This window comes from Saccopteryx bilineata, chromosome 4 (assembly GCF_036850765.1).
Source record: "Saccopteryx bilineata isolate mSacBil1 chromosome 4, mSacBil1_pri_phased_curated, whole genome shotgun sequence".
Lineage (NCBI taxonomy): Eukaryota > Metazoa > Chordata > Mammalia > Chiroptera > Emballonuridae > Saccopteryx > Saccopteryx bilineata.
In genome coordinates this window covers 223,477,245-223,493,830 of record NC_089493.1, presented here as the reverse complement: position 1 = coordinate 223,493,830, position 16,586 = coordinate 223,477,245, and the positions used below count along the sequence as shown (strand labels likewise).

Genomic DNA, 16,586 nt, shown 5'->3' with positions numbered 1-16,586 from the left:
TCCTCGTACTCATACTCAAGTCGTCTGTTCGGGCGCCACTTGCTGCGGACCAGCGCGGCTCCAAATAACGGTGCGGAATTAAGGAAACACACTGTCAGAACAAAACCGATGGGACCGGGAGGACTTCTCAAACTGCCTGGCAGCATCTGAGTGCCTCATAGCCCCAGTTCCTTTATTATATAGACCTATGCAAATCAAGGACCCTGATACAAAGTTGCACATCAAAGGCTAAGACAGGAACTCTCCCAAGGCAAAAACAGGATACATTAGTGAAATTTACAAACAGAGTCAGAGGAAGGGCATGTATATTGCTTCCAGCAACCCAAGGAAGCAAGTGGAGTGGGTGCAAATACTCAGCATCAAAGCCAAATATGGAGATGGAGGGGGGAGAACTTAGCCTTTTGCTAAGCCTTGAATCTATAATAGCTTCCTGCCATTAACGGTCCACAACATGGGGTCTCCTGGAATAATTTTGGGTTGTAGAGTTTTACTCTGAAAGGAGGTGAATTTGGTGGTGTCTAGTAGATGGTTAGTACTCAGTGAAGTTTTGTTTAGAAAATGAGTGAATGAGTCTCCCTTCTTCACTCTACCTCCTAAGGAGAAGAAGATCTTTTCAGGGCTCGGAATTGGCAGATATTTTTCTTTTTAAAAATTAATATAAGGCAGTTGACTCAGTGGTAGAGTGTTAGCCCAGCATGTGGAAGTCCTGGGTTCGATTCCTGGCCAGGGCACACAGGAGAAGCACCCATCTGCTTCCCCACCCTTCTCCCTCTCTTTTCTCTCTGTCTCTCTCTTCCCCTCCCACAGCCAAGGCTCCAGTGGAGCAAAGTTGGGCCGGACACTGAGGATGGCTCCATGGCCTCCATCTAAGGCACTAGAATCACTCTGGTTGCAATGGAGCAATGCCCTAGATGGGCAGAGCATTGCCCCCTAGTGGGCATGCTGGATAGATCCTGGTCGGTTGTATGCGGGAGTCTGTCTCCCCGCTTCTCACTTCAGAAAAATACAAAAAAAAATCACTATATATTACAGAATTGTATACCCGAAACCCAGATATTTTTATTAATGCCACTAATAAAATCAATAAGAAAAAAAATTACTTAGCCCCCTTAATCACGTATATGTATAAATTCCTGAAACATATATATATATCTGATATTACACACACACATATGCCATATATATATATACACACACACACACACACATATATATATATATTTATTTATTTATTTTGGGTGAAGAGAGGGCCTCAGTGCTAATATATTATGCTAAATGTCAAATCGAAGAAAGAATACGAAGGGAAGATCAGAGGATTGTATCAAAGCAAGAGTAACTGTAATTGTAATTACATGAGTAATTGTAATTACATATGGAGACATGTAGGGATATGGAAGGGTATAGGAACATTAAAATTGGTTACCAAGAGAAGAATGGAGTTTGTCGATAGTGGTCTTCAAAAATAACCTACTTAGAAGCATTAAATAGCTCTGTTTGCTGCTATATTTAAGTCTAAACTTGTCTGTCTGACTTTGAAGGTCTTAATGTAATCCGGTCCTCTACCTACCCAGCTTATTTTTTTCTATTCATCAAGTCCCTTCTGTTTCATTTTCTCACGTTTCCTATACAGTTCATTTCTATCACATTCATTCTATGTCTCTGACTTTGCTAATGCAGTTGCCTCTGATAGAGTAATTTCCTCCTTCCCTCCATTTTATTTTTTTAATTTTTTTTTATTTTTACAGAGACAGAGCGAGAGTCAGAGGGATAGAGTGTCAGGAACTGAGAGAGATGAGAATCATCAATCATCAGTTTTTTGTTATGACACCTTAGTTGTTCATTGATTGCTTTCTCATATGTGCCTTGACCATGGGCCTTCAGCAGAGCAAGTAACCCCTTGCTTGAGCCAGTGACCTTGGGTCCAAGCTGGTGAGCTTTTTGTTCAAGCCAGATGAGCCCGCGCTCAAGCTGGAAATCCCGGGGTCTCGAACCTGGGTCCTCCACATCCCAGTCTGACACTCTATCCACTGCGCCACCGCCTGGTCAGGCCATTTTTAAATCCTATTTTCTCCATCTGGTAGCAAATACTTCACAACACACTTTTCTTCTCTGAATTCTTATTGCACTTCACTCATTATCCCTAGTTTAGCATTTGATTCATTAGTGACTCATAAGCCTTAGGTCTTTCTCTTATTTTCAGTGGCTTTCAACATTTTTACACTTGGGGACCAGGGAATAGGGGAACCATTTCAGGGACCGCTAAGAAATCATCCTGAGCATAAGCAAATTTGACTAAGATCATTGGTCTATAATCTTCGAACAACATCAGTGTGGTTAATGTTAAGCCTAATCCGGAGGGACCTGAAACATTGAAGACACGAACAAGGTCCATCGATTACACACCAAAGCTTTATTGTCTAGCTTAGCCAAGCGGCGGCAACTCCGACAGAAATCTGAGGGAGAGCTCACCGGCCCTTTGTTCTACCTAGTTTTTATAATTTTGCAAGTGGGAAGTACAGAAGCAAAAATTGCAATTAAGTGCCCTTTACCACTATTGGTTATAGTCATATGTCCTTTAACATGATAGGACCATGTTCAATTTGCAAGCCATACATCATTTTGGAGAAAACAAAATTTACAAGTCAACACAATGGTAGAAAGATGTCTCTTTACATATTAAGAGACATTCCTATATTTTCTAATGTTTATCCGCCATCTCACTGTCCAGAGTCACACGTGTTAATCACACGCATTTACATAGGAGAAGTAGTTTCCGTGGGGACAAATGCCCGCAAATGGCTCATTGCTATAAGAAAAGGTTTATTTTGGCTTTTCTCTTCCTGCACCTGGCTAGCCATTCACCCCTTTCCCCACAGGTGTGGTGGAATGTCTGGGAATCCATGTTTTTTTTCCCTTTGCATTTACGATACAATGCCAAGGGCCATCCTGGTTTTAGGCCAATCACACAGTACAGAGATTATTCTCAGAATTTCTCTGCACACCTTAACCCAAATTAATAAAATGTTCTTCAAGCCTCTTAAAATATTAATATTAATTCCGCAGCTTTTGGTACTTTACAACACCTGCGGGTGAGGTGGCGCGGTGGCTCTTTCGTGGGCCAGCACAAAATTTCTAGCGGACAGGTCTGGATTAGCAGTTGAAAAGCACTGATTTTATTATATTAGTAAGAGCAGAGGCCTTATTTTCCATTTATTTCATGTCGTATGCTGTGAACAGCTTGGGAGTGTTAGTGCTGGTTGGCTTTCCCTTGCTTGGACGAGCTTCCATTCATATGTTGGGTGATAGGAAAGATGGTCTTTGTCCTGGAAAAGCTGCATTCTTCTATTTGTTTTTCTCGGTCTTGTTTTGGCACTGTTTCTTTTTTAACTTGGACTTCTTGATGTTTTTCTCTTGGATGTATTTTTATTTCTTTTGGTCATTGAGGAGTCCTGAGGAGCCGCCGCGCCACCTCACCCGCAGGTGTTGTAAAGTACCAAAAGCTGCAGAATTAATATTAATATTTTCAGAGGCTTGAAGAACATTTTATTAATTTGGGTTAAAGTGTGCAGAGAAATTCTGAGAATAGTCTCTGTACTGTGTGATTGGCATAACCAGGATGGCCCTTGGCATTGTATTGTAAATGCAAAGGGGGAGGAAAGCATGGATTCCCAGACATTCCATCACACCTGTGGGGAAAGGGGTGAATGGCTAGCCAGGTGCAGGAAGAGAAAAGCCAAAATAAACCTTTTCTTATAGCAATGAGCCATTTGCGGGCATTTGTCCCCACAGAAACTACCTCTCCTATGTAAATGCGTGTGTGACTCTGGACAGAGAGATAGCAGATAAACACTAGAAAATATAGGAATGCCTTTTAATATGTAAAGAGACATCTTTCTATCATTGTGTTGACTTGTAAATTTTGTTTTCTCCAAAATGATGTATGGCTTGCAAATTGAACATGGTTCTATCATGTTAAAGGGCATATGACTATAACCAATAGTGGTTAAGGGCTCCAAATTACAATTTTTGCTTCTGTACTTCCCACTTGCAAAACTACAAAAACTAAGTAGAACAAAGGGCCAGTGCGCTCTCCCTCAGATTTCTGTTGGAGTTGCCGCCACTTGGCCAAGCTAGTCAATAAAGCTTTGGTGTGTAATCGATGGACCTTGTTTGTGTCTTCAATGTTTCGGATCCCTCCGGATTAGGTTTAACAGTCTGGATTAGTTGTCATCATCATTGACGTTCTTTTCTTTTCAGTTTGATGTTTACCCTCAAAAGATAACTGGTGTTAAAAAACTTAATGTGCAATTAGCATCGAAACTCATTGTCTACTCCAGTCAAGATTTTTTTTTTTTTTTGTATTTTTCTGAAGCTGGAAACAGGGAGAGACAGTCAGACTCCCGCATGCGCCCGACCGGGATCCACCTGGCACGCCCACCAGGGGCGATGCTCTGCCCCTCCGGGGCATTGCTCTGCCGCGACCAGAGCCACTCTAGCGCCTGGGGCAGAGGCCAAGGAGCCATCCCCAGCGCCCGGGCCATCTTTGCTCCAATGGAGCCTTGGCTGCAGGAGGGGAAGAGAGAGACAGAGAGGAAGGAGGGGGAGGTGTAGAGAAGCAAATGGGCGCTTCTCCTATGTGCCCTGGCCGGGAATTGAACCCGGGTCCCCTGCACGCCAGGCCAATGCTCTACCGCTGAGCCAACCGGCCAGGGCCAAGATTTTTAACTTCAGGAAAAATCCCTGAGAAGTTTTCAGCTATAAATTTTAACCAAGATAATTTCAATTAAAAGAGCAGTTTCTAAACTAAGAGCATATGAAATATATTGCTTTAGTTTTGTAATTATAACTAGCCAAAAAGTCTTTTTTGGACTGTTAGGCCAATTTAGGGATTCTGAATCTGGTTCTGGCTGCAGATAAATTAATTTTATGATATCTTACTTTATTTTTTTATTTTATTTATTTATTTATTTTTTTCATTTTTCTGAAGCTGGAAACAGGGAGAGACAGTCAGACTCCCGCATGCGCCCGACCGGGATCCACCCGGCACGCCCACCATGGGGCGACGCTCTGCCCACCAGGGGGCGATGCTCTGCCCATCCTGGGCGTCGCCATGTTGCGACCAGAGCCACTTTAGCGCCTGAGGCAGAGGCCACAGAGCCATCCCCAGCGCCCGGGCCATCTTTGCTCCAATGGAGCCTCAGCTGCGGGAGGGGAAGAGAGAGACAGAGAGGAAAGCGCGGCGGAGGGGTGGAGAAGCAAATGGGCGCTTCTCCTGTGTGCCCTGGCCGGGAATCGAACCCGGGTCCTCCGCACGCTAGGCCGACGCTCTACCGCTGAGCCAACCGGCCAGGGCCTAATTTTATGATATCTTAATTTTTTTATTATTATTATAGAGACAGGGATAGATAGGGACAGATAGGAACAGAGAGAAATGAGAAGCATCAATCATCAGTCTTTTGTTGTGACACCTTAGTTGTTCATTGATTGCTTTCTCATATGTGCCTTGACCGTGGGCCTTCAGCAGACCGAGTAACTCCCTGCTTGAGCCAGCGACCTTGGGTCCAAGCTGGTGAGCTTTGCTCAAACCAGATGAGCCCGCGCTCAAGCTGGCAACACTGGCGACCTCGGGTCTCAAACCTGGGTCCTCTGCATCCCAATCCGACACTCTATCCACTGCGCCACCACCCGGTCAGGCAGATATCTTAATTTTTATATTATATTATTCAAAACCTAACATTCTCTAAGCTGAAAGGATTTTTGAAAATTCTTTAACTTCTTTGATCTTGTATTTCTACCTCAGTCTCCTTTGCGTATAAAGGACTATTGGTGTGCCATGTCAGTGAGCCATCGTCTTAGTTCATTCTGCTGCCTGGACAACTGCAGGCTATACCAACTTAATATTTATGCAGCTTTGTTTTATCTTCCTGATGATATTAGAGTTCAATGGAGTTGGCAAAAATACAAATATTTCTTTTTTTAACATCAAGTTGTGATTGAATTTGACTTGTTTACTGGTAAACCAGAATAAGTTGTGAAATCTTAAGATATGTTAATTTACTTAAAATGAAATGTTATATCTTAGTATTAAATGAAGATATACTTTGTCTACCAATTGATACATCTTTTTATGGCTGAAGTTAGTGTAGAATCCTCTTGCATATTCATTACCTTTAAGTGTAAACCAGGGGTCTCCAAACTTTTTACACAGGGGGCCAGTTCACTGTCCCTCAGACTGTTGGAGGGCTGGACTATAAAAAAAACTATGAACACGCCCTGGCCAGTTGGCTCAGTGGTAGAGCGTCAGCCTGGCGTGCAGGAGTCCGGGGTTCGATTCCCGGCCAGGGCACACAGGAGAGGTGCCCATCTGCTTCTCCACCCCTCCCCCTCTCCTTCCTCTCTGTCTCTCTCTTCCCCTCCTGCAGCCAAGGCTCCATTGGAGCAAAGTTGGCCCCAGGCGCTGAGGATGGCTCTGTGGCCTCTGCCTCAGGTGCTAAAATGGCTCTGGTTGCAACAGAGCAATTCCCCAGATGGGCGGAGCTTCGCCCCCTGGTGGGCATGCTGGGTGGATCCCGGTAGAGCACATGCGGGAGTCTGTCTGACTGCCTCCCTGTTTCCAACTTTAGAAAAATACAAAAAAAAACAAAAAAAAAAAGAAAAAAAAACTATGAACAATCCCTATGCACACTGCACATATCTTATTTTAAAGTAAAAAAACAAAACAGGAACAAATACAATATTTAAAATAAAGAACAATTAAATTTAAATCAACAAACTGACCAATATTTCAATGTAGAGCGCTGCAGCTGCAGACCAGATGTGCGTCATATGACGCGCTTCAGGAGCCGTGAGGCGTGCATCCTGCGTCACCGGAAGTAGTACTGTATGTGAGCGATGCTGCCACATACAGTACTCCAGGAGCACAGGATGAGGATGCATCCTGTGCTCCTCTCACTGACTACCAATGAAAGAGGTGCCCCTTCTGGAGGTGCAGCGGGAGCGGATAAATGGCTTCAGGGGGCCACATGCAGCCCGCGGGCAGTAGTTTGGGGACCTCTGGTGAAAACATTGCATTTATTTCATTTCAAAGATTACTATATTACAAAGAGTACTATATTACTATAATCTTACAGTAACCTTTACTGTGAAGAAAGTTAGTATCCTGATTTTTATGTTACAAAAACTAGCTTAAAAACAGAGTGCTGTCTTAAACTTTTATATCATAGTTACTGAAATTTATTTGTGTTACTGTTCATACTCTATGACTTGGGCTTATATCTACTAAATCTTTATACTAATGTGGAGTTGAATTGAAATTGGTATGTGTTTTGGGTCCTGGTCATCTGTTTTAGTCTATTATATGGAGAGCGAGTATAATTCAAATACAACTCAGGTTCAAACACATTAATAATATATACAATTTGTCAGGTACTAGGTGCTGACTGTAGAGCAGCAGGAAAAAGGAGTAACAACAGACAAACCCCCCTGCATACATGTAATTTACATTCTGATGGGGTTGAGAACCGATTAATAGGTAAGATAAATAAGTAAAATATACAGTGTATAAGATATAAGTGTATGAGATGGTGATAAGTGCTTTGAAGAAAAGTAAATGAGTATTAGGGGGTTAAGGGAATATTGGGTGGTGGGAGTAAAGAAGGCAGTGTTGACATTTTAAATAGGATGGCCAGTGAAGGTTTCACTGAGGAAGAGATATTTGAGTAAAAATCTAAAAAGGTGAGGGATAAGATATGTGTATATTAAGGGGGAAAGAGTGTTCCAGGTGGAAGAAATCACATGTGCCTTTTTCAAGTGGTTACGTTTGCTGAAACTCTTAGAGTTATGCAGATTGTTATTGTATATTTAGTTAGGCTTTTTATTTTGACAGAATGTCTAACAAGGAAGTGAAGACTGCTCTGAAAAGTGCTAGAGACGCAATCAGAAATAAGGAATACAAAGAAGCTTTGAAGCATTGTAAGGTAACCGATATTTTGTTCTTCTGTAATAAAACTGTTATTTCCTTATAACATCAGTTCATAATATGTGAGTCATTTACTGTTTAAATATAACAAAAGTGGTAAGGTTATTTAATAGAACCATTAGAGTGGTTGTGCTAGGATAAGCTATTTCTACCACATTTAATTTTGTCTTTCTCTGTATTAGTAAGTTATCAAAGCCAAGTTCTTTTTTTGTTTGTTTTTTAGAGACAGAGAGAGAGGGGGATAGACAGGGACAGACAGACAGGAACGGAGAGAGATGAGAAGCATCAATCATTAGTTTTTCGTTGTGGCTCCTTAGTTGTTCATTGATTGCTTTCTCATATGTGCCTTGACTATGAGGCTACAGCAGACTGAGTAACCCCTTGCTCAAGCCAGCGACCTTGGGTCCAAGCTGGTGAGCTTTGCTCAAACCAGATGAGCCCACGCTCAAGCTGGCGACCTCGAGGTATCCAACGTGGGTCCTCCACATCCCAGTCCCACGCTCTATCCACTGCGCCACCGCCAAAGCCAAGTTCTTAAAATCTGAATATCTTTTGGGTATCTTTTGATGTGTTTACTATAGGACACTACTGTATCTTACAGCTTTCATTGCTTAATGGTATGTTGACATTTTAATTCCAAGACACTAAAGTGCCTATGTGTGCTGATGGGGATGTTCCAGTCCACAGGCTGAAACTGCATGTGCAGGAGAGAGAGGGTTGTACAGGCAGGAAGGCCTCGGGAAGTGAGTGGGACCCAGCGCTTCTGAGGAGGTTGTTGATACTTTCTCCATCTAGAAAGGAGGGAAGATGGATGCAGATCTGTACGTTGTCAGGTTTGGAGAGTTGAGGATGGGAAGAGGAGAGTGATACTCTGATGGCTTCTGGTTTCTTAGTGATGTGTAAAGTGAGAGTGGAAGAAGGATTGTATAGGAGGTTTGAGACAAAAGAAGTATGAAATCAATATTGTCAGTAATGCTGTGATAGGTTTACACTGTGAGATGATTACTAGAGTTGGGGGGTAATCACATTGTAAGGTATAAAAATGTCAAACCACTGTATTGTACACCTGAAACTGTTATTTCCAACATAAGATTGTGTACCAACTATAGTTACAAAAAAAAAAAAAAAAAGAAATTTGGAAAAAGAGAGGTATGACAGTTTTTATTCATAGTGGTAAAACAAACATACTCTTAAGGATTGAAAGGATTATCATGCCCTGGTAGATGCTTATTGGAAGACCAGGTTATTTAAAGTGAAATCTGAACTCATCTGTGTAATTTCTCCCTTGGAGATCTGGCATGATGGAATTCAGCTATGGACAGTGAGGAAGGTGAGGGGAAAGAGGCAGAGTTGTTGCGGGTGTTTGCAAGGTAGTGATGACAGTGATGGGCCATGAAGGGACAAGAATTGAGAGATGGGATGATAGAGAAAAGGCAGTGGGGTAAAAAATTAGCACATCAGAGGTTAAAGAATTGTGTTACCGTGGGAGACTAGGAGGGGGCATACAGACCTCCAGATTTTGGATGGCTGAGTAGTACTGAGGGTGAGTAACTGAGAGGCCGTGTTAAGTGGTCAACATGGATGTTAGAATGAATACAGGAATTGAGGTGGAGAGGAAGGATACACATTTTCACTGCAGAAAAGGGAGATTCTTAGGAGGTTGATAGATGGTAACAGGAAGGATATTTGTCATAGTGTAGCTGAATGGCTTGAGCTTCAGTGGTACTGCAGTTTTTGAAGGAGGGAGGAGCAGAGGAGGAATGCAGGTGACCACGTGAGTAGGGAGAGCTCCTCCTCAGCTCCTGGTCCTGTGATCATGTGGGATGTAAGAGTGAAGAACTCAGCGGCAGCATGTAACTGTAGGTTAGTAACCACGTTTCAGTTGAGGCAGAACTTGGTACAGTTAAAAGAAGGCTTGAAAGCCTGACCTGTGGTGGCGCAGTGGATAAAGCATCGACCTGGAAATGCTGAGGTCGCCGGTTTGAAACCCTGGGCTTGCCTGGTCAAGGCACATATGGGAGTTGATGCTTCCAGCTCCTCCCCCCTTCTCCCTCTCTGTCTCTCTCTCTTCTCTAAAAATGAATAAATAAATAAATAAAAATAAGGGTTGAAAATGTAGAGGACACTTGGCTGGTCCAGATTGGGAGTTCCAGAGGGCACAGTGGAGAGTTTGAGACTGGGAGGGAGGGAATTGGGAAAGACTGAGGAAAATACACATCATTACAGGGTGTGATGCTTTAGGGGCAAAGGATGCCCTTGTGAGGTTTAGGTTTCCAGTGGTGACTGAGCCCAGCAGGGGTGGAGGCCAGGACAGAACAAACCCTGGTTAGAAGAAGGCTGGGCAGTCTGTTCAGGCTGTGAGGGAGCTGCCGGGGGGAGAGGCTGGAGAGGGACTGCTGCCTTCTGCCCCAGGGTAATCCACTGACACGTGCCTGTTTCTGCTGTTAGAGCAGCACCACAGTCATCTTCTTTCTGAGTCAGTGTGAATTCCACCAAGCAGTTCGTCATTTATACTGGAGAGACCCAACCAGAAAGCAGAGATGGGCAGGAAGTAAAGGTGATTACTTATGTGTAGTAATCTAGAATGTTGATGGAGACTAAATAAAATTTTTAATAAAGAAATGTATCTCTGTGTATTTGCTATGTCTTGCCTGATTACCACCTTGTCTACTGTGTGCCTTTATAACTAGATATAAGCCTCCTTTTAGGGAGCCTTCTTGACTTGTGTAGATGGACTTTGAAGTTTGGTACTTAAAAAAAATATTATTGACTGTATTCCCTTTGCAGTACTTTACATCCCCATGACTATTTTATAACTGGTAATTGGCTTCTTAATTCCTTCACCTTTTCCACACTTGATGTTTTCTCAGCATATCATACCTTTTTTCATCTAATTGTTATAATTATTTCTTTAAAAGTCTGTTTCAAATTTTAGAAACCTGGTCATTAGGCAGACAGTAGGTAGGTACTGATTGCTGGTTGACTATGACATTTATCGTTTGTTCAGCAGTTACATGCCAGTCATTGTTGTAGCTGTGGAGGCCACAAGCATGAATAAGGCCCCAGTGTGTAGAGCTTAACTTTGGTAGTTACCTCATTATTGCTGGTTTTTGAGAGGCAACATTGTTGGCTAGAATGGGATTTCTGCTGTAAATTGGTGACAGATTGCTAGGAGTCTTGTGTGGATACACATAAGCCTAATAATTTGACTTGTTCAACTCATAGAAATGTTCTGTTTCCTCTACAATATCTAAAACGGAGATCTGATTTCATCTTAGCTACTAGTTTTGTTTTACTAGAACATCTTTGCTTTCTGTTTAAAACTATTTTATCTTAGTGAGTAGCTATTATTTTCTGAAAGTAATAGCTCTGTATAAAATTTTTGTTCTAGCTGACAGGTATTGTTTAACCATTCATTGCCACTATTTATTGGAATGTAGTTCTTACAGTCAAACTGGGGTCAGTCTACTTTCTTAGCCTATAATTTCAGTGAAAATATCTATCTGTCTAATATGGGGAAATGTTATAGTGAATGAAAATATGGGAATTGGATAAAGTGACACCATGTGCAAGAGAGTTTTGTGAGTTAACAAGAAGTACTGTGGAGTGGAGACAGGCAGGATGGTTAAGTGGTAAGAACATTCTTATTTTTCTTTTTATATCCAGTATTTTCAGGGGACAGGAAAGACATTTGGTGGAAGCATCAGTATTACTTGGGCAGCTTTTAAAAACTATACCTCATATTTCAGAGCCCTCGAAATTACTAATCCAGTCTGACGCCCTCTCTTACTGAGGAAACTGAAGACCAGAGAGGTCAAGTGGCATTTTTAAGATTGTCCAATTAGTGGTACATTCAGATTTTCTGACCTTCAAGTAAACTGTGTTTTCCATTACTTTCAAAATTTAATGGCCCACTCTTAATTTTTTTAACCAGACAGTGTTAAAACAAGAGAAAAATAATTACAATGCCTGGGTTTTTATTGGTGTTGCTGCCACCGAGCTGGAACAGCCCAGTCAGGCCCAGGGTGCCTATAAGAAGGCTGTGGAGCTGGAGCCGGACCAGTTACTAGCTTGGCAGGTATGTCCGTTCTTTTCCTTATAGGAAAGAGTTTGCCCCTTACCCCACTTTTTAGAATTACAAGTAACAGCTTTATTTTTAAAAACTTTAAACCTCTGTCTACTGTGTATGAGAAATAATTTAAATTTATTAGTCTTTTAATCCTGAAAGTTGCTTTTTAAAAAGTGCCAACAATGCTATTTACCACTATTTAACAATCCAATCCAATGAATTCCTTCTAAACATGAGGAATGGAACTAAAACATGATTATGTAAGTCTCCCACTTAATTATATGTACATATGAAAGATTTATTGAGAATATTCTTTATGTTTACCTGAGGGAAATGTTTATTAATATGTTTTCTGAAAAATAAAATCATAGAAAATTTGCAATTATCTGTTTTTTAGGTTAAATTTTTTTTGTATTTAACGCTCTTTCTGTTTTTTAGTTGACTTCTCCAACTTTCTCGTATTTAATAACTTTGTTTCATATCTTAGTCACATCTTGGAAACTGTTTTTAAAAGGAAGTAGTAAGAGAACGTGAACCTCTTTTTCTCAGGTTTACATGAGCAAGAACATAAATACGGGTATTTGGTAACGCGTAGGGCAGTGGTTTTCAGCCTTTTTGATCTCATGGCACACAAACCATGAAAATTCTGCAGCTCACCAAAACATACTTTTTTTTTTTTTTTTTTTTTGCTGATCTACATAAAAAAACAAGTATAATTTTGATTTCTTCACACTGGACAGCTATTGTTGTGTTTGCTGTTTTTTATTTGTTATTTTTTTATTTGACAGTCTAAGGGAAAAGAGGTCAGTGCCTCAACTTCACAGTCAGGTATTGCGTGTTTTAGAAATTCTGTGGCACATTGCTGCACCTCTGGTGGCACACCATTGGAGATTGCTAGTTTAGAGAGATTCTTGCATTTATTCTGTACTGTTTGGTTCAGGATACTTGATCTTTACTGAAGCAAAAATGACAATTTTTATAGACTACTTGGATTTTTTTTTTTAGTATCACCATATAAAAGTAGTTATGTTATATGCTAATACCTTAGGGGTTAAGACTATAATTACCATTAAAATATTTTTCTTGTTGTGAAACACTTTATATATATTTTCAAAAAAAAGTGTGGTATGGGTCCATCTTGACCATCATCCAGCTATAATAAAAATCCTCTGATAGTCAATTTTTTTAAATCTAAACTTTCACCTACTCCTTTCCACCCCAAATTTGGAGGAAAATCCCAGACAGATATCATTTAGTAATTACTATTGTCATGAATAATCTTTATAGATTGTCACTTTTAGAAAATATATATATGCAAGAGCATTAAATGCCTTTGGAAAGAATGACTTGTACTTCTTCCTCTTTTAGGGGTTAGCAAACCTGTATGAGAAATGTAATGAGATAAATGCTAAGGATGACTTACCTGGTGTTTACCAGAAGCTCCTGGATCTTTATGAAAGGTAATCAATATGTGTGGAAAGGCCAGTTTTTTTAAAAGCATGAATTAGAAGAACTGATTAAAAATGATAAAGAAGTACTCCAAACATTTACTGGAAATTATTTTTCTTTCAAATTCTTACAACAGAATCTCTTGATTGTGATCATAATGGAATCAAAATACTGATAGTAAAAGAATTGACTAATTTAGTAATTTTGATAATATTTTCAGTCAGTGTAATGGAAGATAATATTTCTCAAGCCTTTTCAGGAGAGTCTTATTTTATAAAATTTTACTGTAGTATGAAAGATGTAGTATGTTCTGATTTAAAATAATACCTGACAATATTATGTATTGAGATATTTTAATTTTGGTGATAATTTTCAATTGTTTTTATTAGATTCAAAATCATTTTATTTTTTATTTTTTTATTCTAAGTGTTGACAAACAGAAGTGGTGTGAAGTCTGTAGGAAACTTGTGGATCTCTATTACCAAGAAAAGAAACACGTAGAGGTTGGTCAATGATTTTCTGGGGTAGTATACTTTTAATAAAATCAGTATTAGCAGAAAGTTTTCATTTAGCTTAAGGGAAAATTTTAAAAATTGTTATAGAAAGAGGTGTTAAAAAATTTAGAGGGATAATACAAATCACAATGATTTGAAAACTGTAAATTAAAATTCAAAGTTCAGATATTATAACTTCCAAACCCTTTTGAAACTGCAGAAATAAATAAGTGAAAGCACCGTCTGTAGAATGTAGTGGCCTATTTGTGCTGTCCCATAGCTGATGCTGTCATGGGGGTGGAACGGGATTCCTATGTCTGTTCTGGTAGCTCAGTCATCCCTCTGATCGAAGTGCTCTGTAGATTTACCCATCAGCTTATTTCTCATAGAGTTCATAAGAGATAGAATTCTATGCTTTTGCTGTTTTTATGTATTAGCAGATGAAAATATTTTTATTTGCAGACTTTATTGACATTTTTAGTATTTAAGATAAAATTACTATTTTGAATTTCATGTAGGTGGCCCGAACATGGCACAAGCTGATAAAGGTGCGGCAGGAAGGAGGTGCAGACCACCAGGAGCTCCATCAGCTGTGGAGGAAGTTGACTCAGCTGCTGGCTGAGAGCACTGAGCATCAGAATAATGAGACCCAGCAATTGGTATTGACCTGTTTATTCCCCTGAATTTAGAAAATGGAAGCAAAGTGATATATTTAGAATATAGAAAAGTACTGTATATCAGACTAGATATTTTGTAAATGATCAGTTTTAATTCTGAGGCTTTTCCTCTTAAAGTTGGAATTGTTGCCCTCAGCCTTGTACTAAGTCTGGACAGAGTGGAATTGGTATTCAGTGTAGCAGAATTACTCCATTGTATGCATAAGAGGGATCAGTTACTTTTTCACTGTAAGAAAAAAGGACTGAGGCCCTGGCCGGTTGGCTCAGTGGTAGAGTGTTGGCCTGGCGTGCGGAGGTCCCGGGTTCGATTCCCGGCCCGGGCACACAGGAGAAGCACCCATCTGCTTCTCCACCCCTCCCCCTCTCCTTCCTCTCTGTCTCTCTCTTCCCCTCCCGCAGCCGAGGCTCCATTGGAGCAAAGATGGCCCGGGCGCTGGGGATGGCTCCTTGACCTCTGCCCCAGGCACTAGAGTAGCTCTGGTCGCGACAGAGTGACGCCTCGGAGGGGCAGAGCATCGCCCCCTGGTGGGCAGAGCATCGCCCCCTGGTGGGCGTGCCGGGTGGTTCCCGGTCGGGCGCATGCGGGAGTCTGTCTGACTGTCTCTCCCCGTTTCTAGCTTCAGAAAAATACAAAAAAAAAAAAAAAAAAAGAGGACTGAAATTGGCTTTCACAAAACTGATATAATTTCTAAAATGTTGTGCCTTAAAGGCATATTTCTTTATATTTATGAACTGAGAATATTAAATTACTGTGAGGTTGAATGATTCAACTAGAGTATTTTATTGAGTACTTATATTTATATTTTGAGTACTAATTATAGAAATAGTCCTTTTAATGTGCAAATGTTGAAATAATTGAAAATAATTTTTGAAAGACTTTAAAAAATGGGTTTGAACCGTAATTGGGAAAGATCTTCAGCATTCTATTATTTTATTTAATTAATTAATTAATTAATTTTTTGTATTTTTTTTTCTGAAGTTGGAAATGGGGTGGCAGTCAGACTCCCGCATGCGCCTGACTGGGATCCACCCGGCACACCCACCATGGGGCGATGCTCTGTTGCAACCAGAGCCATTCTAGCACCTGAGGCAGAGGCCACAGAGCCATCCTCAGCGCCCGGGCCAACTTTGCTCCAACGGAGCCTCGGCTGCAGGAAGGGAAGAGAGAGACAGAGAGGAAGGAGAGGGGCAGGGGTGGAGAAGCAGATGGGTGCCTCTCCTGGGTGCCCTGGCCAGGAATCGAACCCGGGACTCCTGTACGCCAGGCTGACGCTCTACCACTGAGCCAACCAGCCAGAGTATTTTTTTATGTTTTTAAATTTAAAAACAAACTTAGTTTTTTACTATAGTATGTAGCCATTCAATATATACTTTTTAAATTGAATGGAAATTTTAAATGTAAGCAATGATAAGCTCTATATAGAATGGGAACCTCATTTCATTGTATATTGTTCAATTGCTTGCTCATTAATTTGTTTCTTTAGTCAGAAAGTGTTTATCAAGAGCTTACTATATATATGCCAGGCAGTATCCTAAGTGCTGAGGATAAGAATGAGAATAAGATCTGCATATGTGTGTTGGTTTATCTATATAGATTTAGTTGTGGGAAAAAATGAGCCCTGACAAAAATTAGGTGATTTACTAACTGCTCTTAAATTGTATCTTCCTAGAAAGTCAAACACACAACAGAATAAGTGAAGTGTTTTTTTTGAATTCTCTATACCAGTAGTTTTCCACTTAGAGACCGGCAAAAACAGATTTATTTCAGGGACCACTAAGGCGAAGAAATCACCCTGAGCATAAGTGAATTCAGCTAAGATCGTTGGGTCTAAAATCATCATACATCATCAGGGTGGTTAACTCTTTCACGGACTGACACAAAGTTTCTGGTGGTCTGTTCCACAGACCGGCAATGGAAA

At 40.6% G+C, this 16,586-nt stretch overlaps 1 protein-coding gene across 5 annotated transcripts in view; it reads left to right on the top strand.

Annotated features, from left to right (window-relative positions):
* Window positions 1–16,586, top strand: part of SKIC3 (SKI3 subunit of superkiller complex) — a 100,470-nt gene that overhangs the window by 10,706 nt on the left and 73,178 nt on the right. For 2 of the 5 annotated variants that reach the window (XM_066273834.1, XM_066273837.1), the window contains 6 exons: window positions 7,426–7,531; window positions 7,886–7,976; window positions 11,913–12,056; window positions 13,416–13,507; window positions 13,924–13,999; window positions 14,509–14,649. In XM_066273834.1, the coding sequence (XP_066129931.1) occupies window positions 7,887–7,976; window positions 11,913–12,056; window positions 13,416–13,507; window positions 13,924–13,999; window positions 14,509–14,649 (543 nt within the window). In that variant the 5' untranslated portion in view covers window positions 7,426–7,531; window position 7,886. Of the gene's footprint in view, window positions 1–7,425; window positions 7,532–7,868; window positions 7,977–11,912; window positions 12,057–13,415; window positions 13,508–13,923; window positions 14,000–14,508; window positions 14,650–16,586 lie in introns of all 5 variants that reach the window. The other 3 variants (XM_066273835.1, XM_066273839.1, XM_066273838.1) reach the window with 2 other exon arrangements.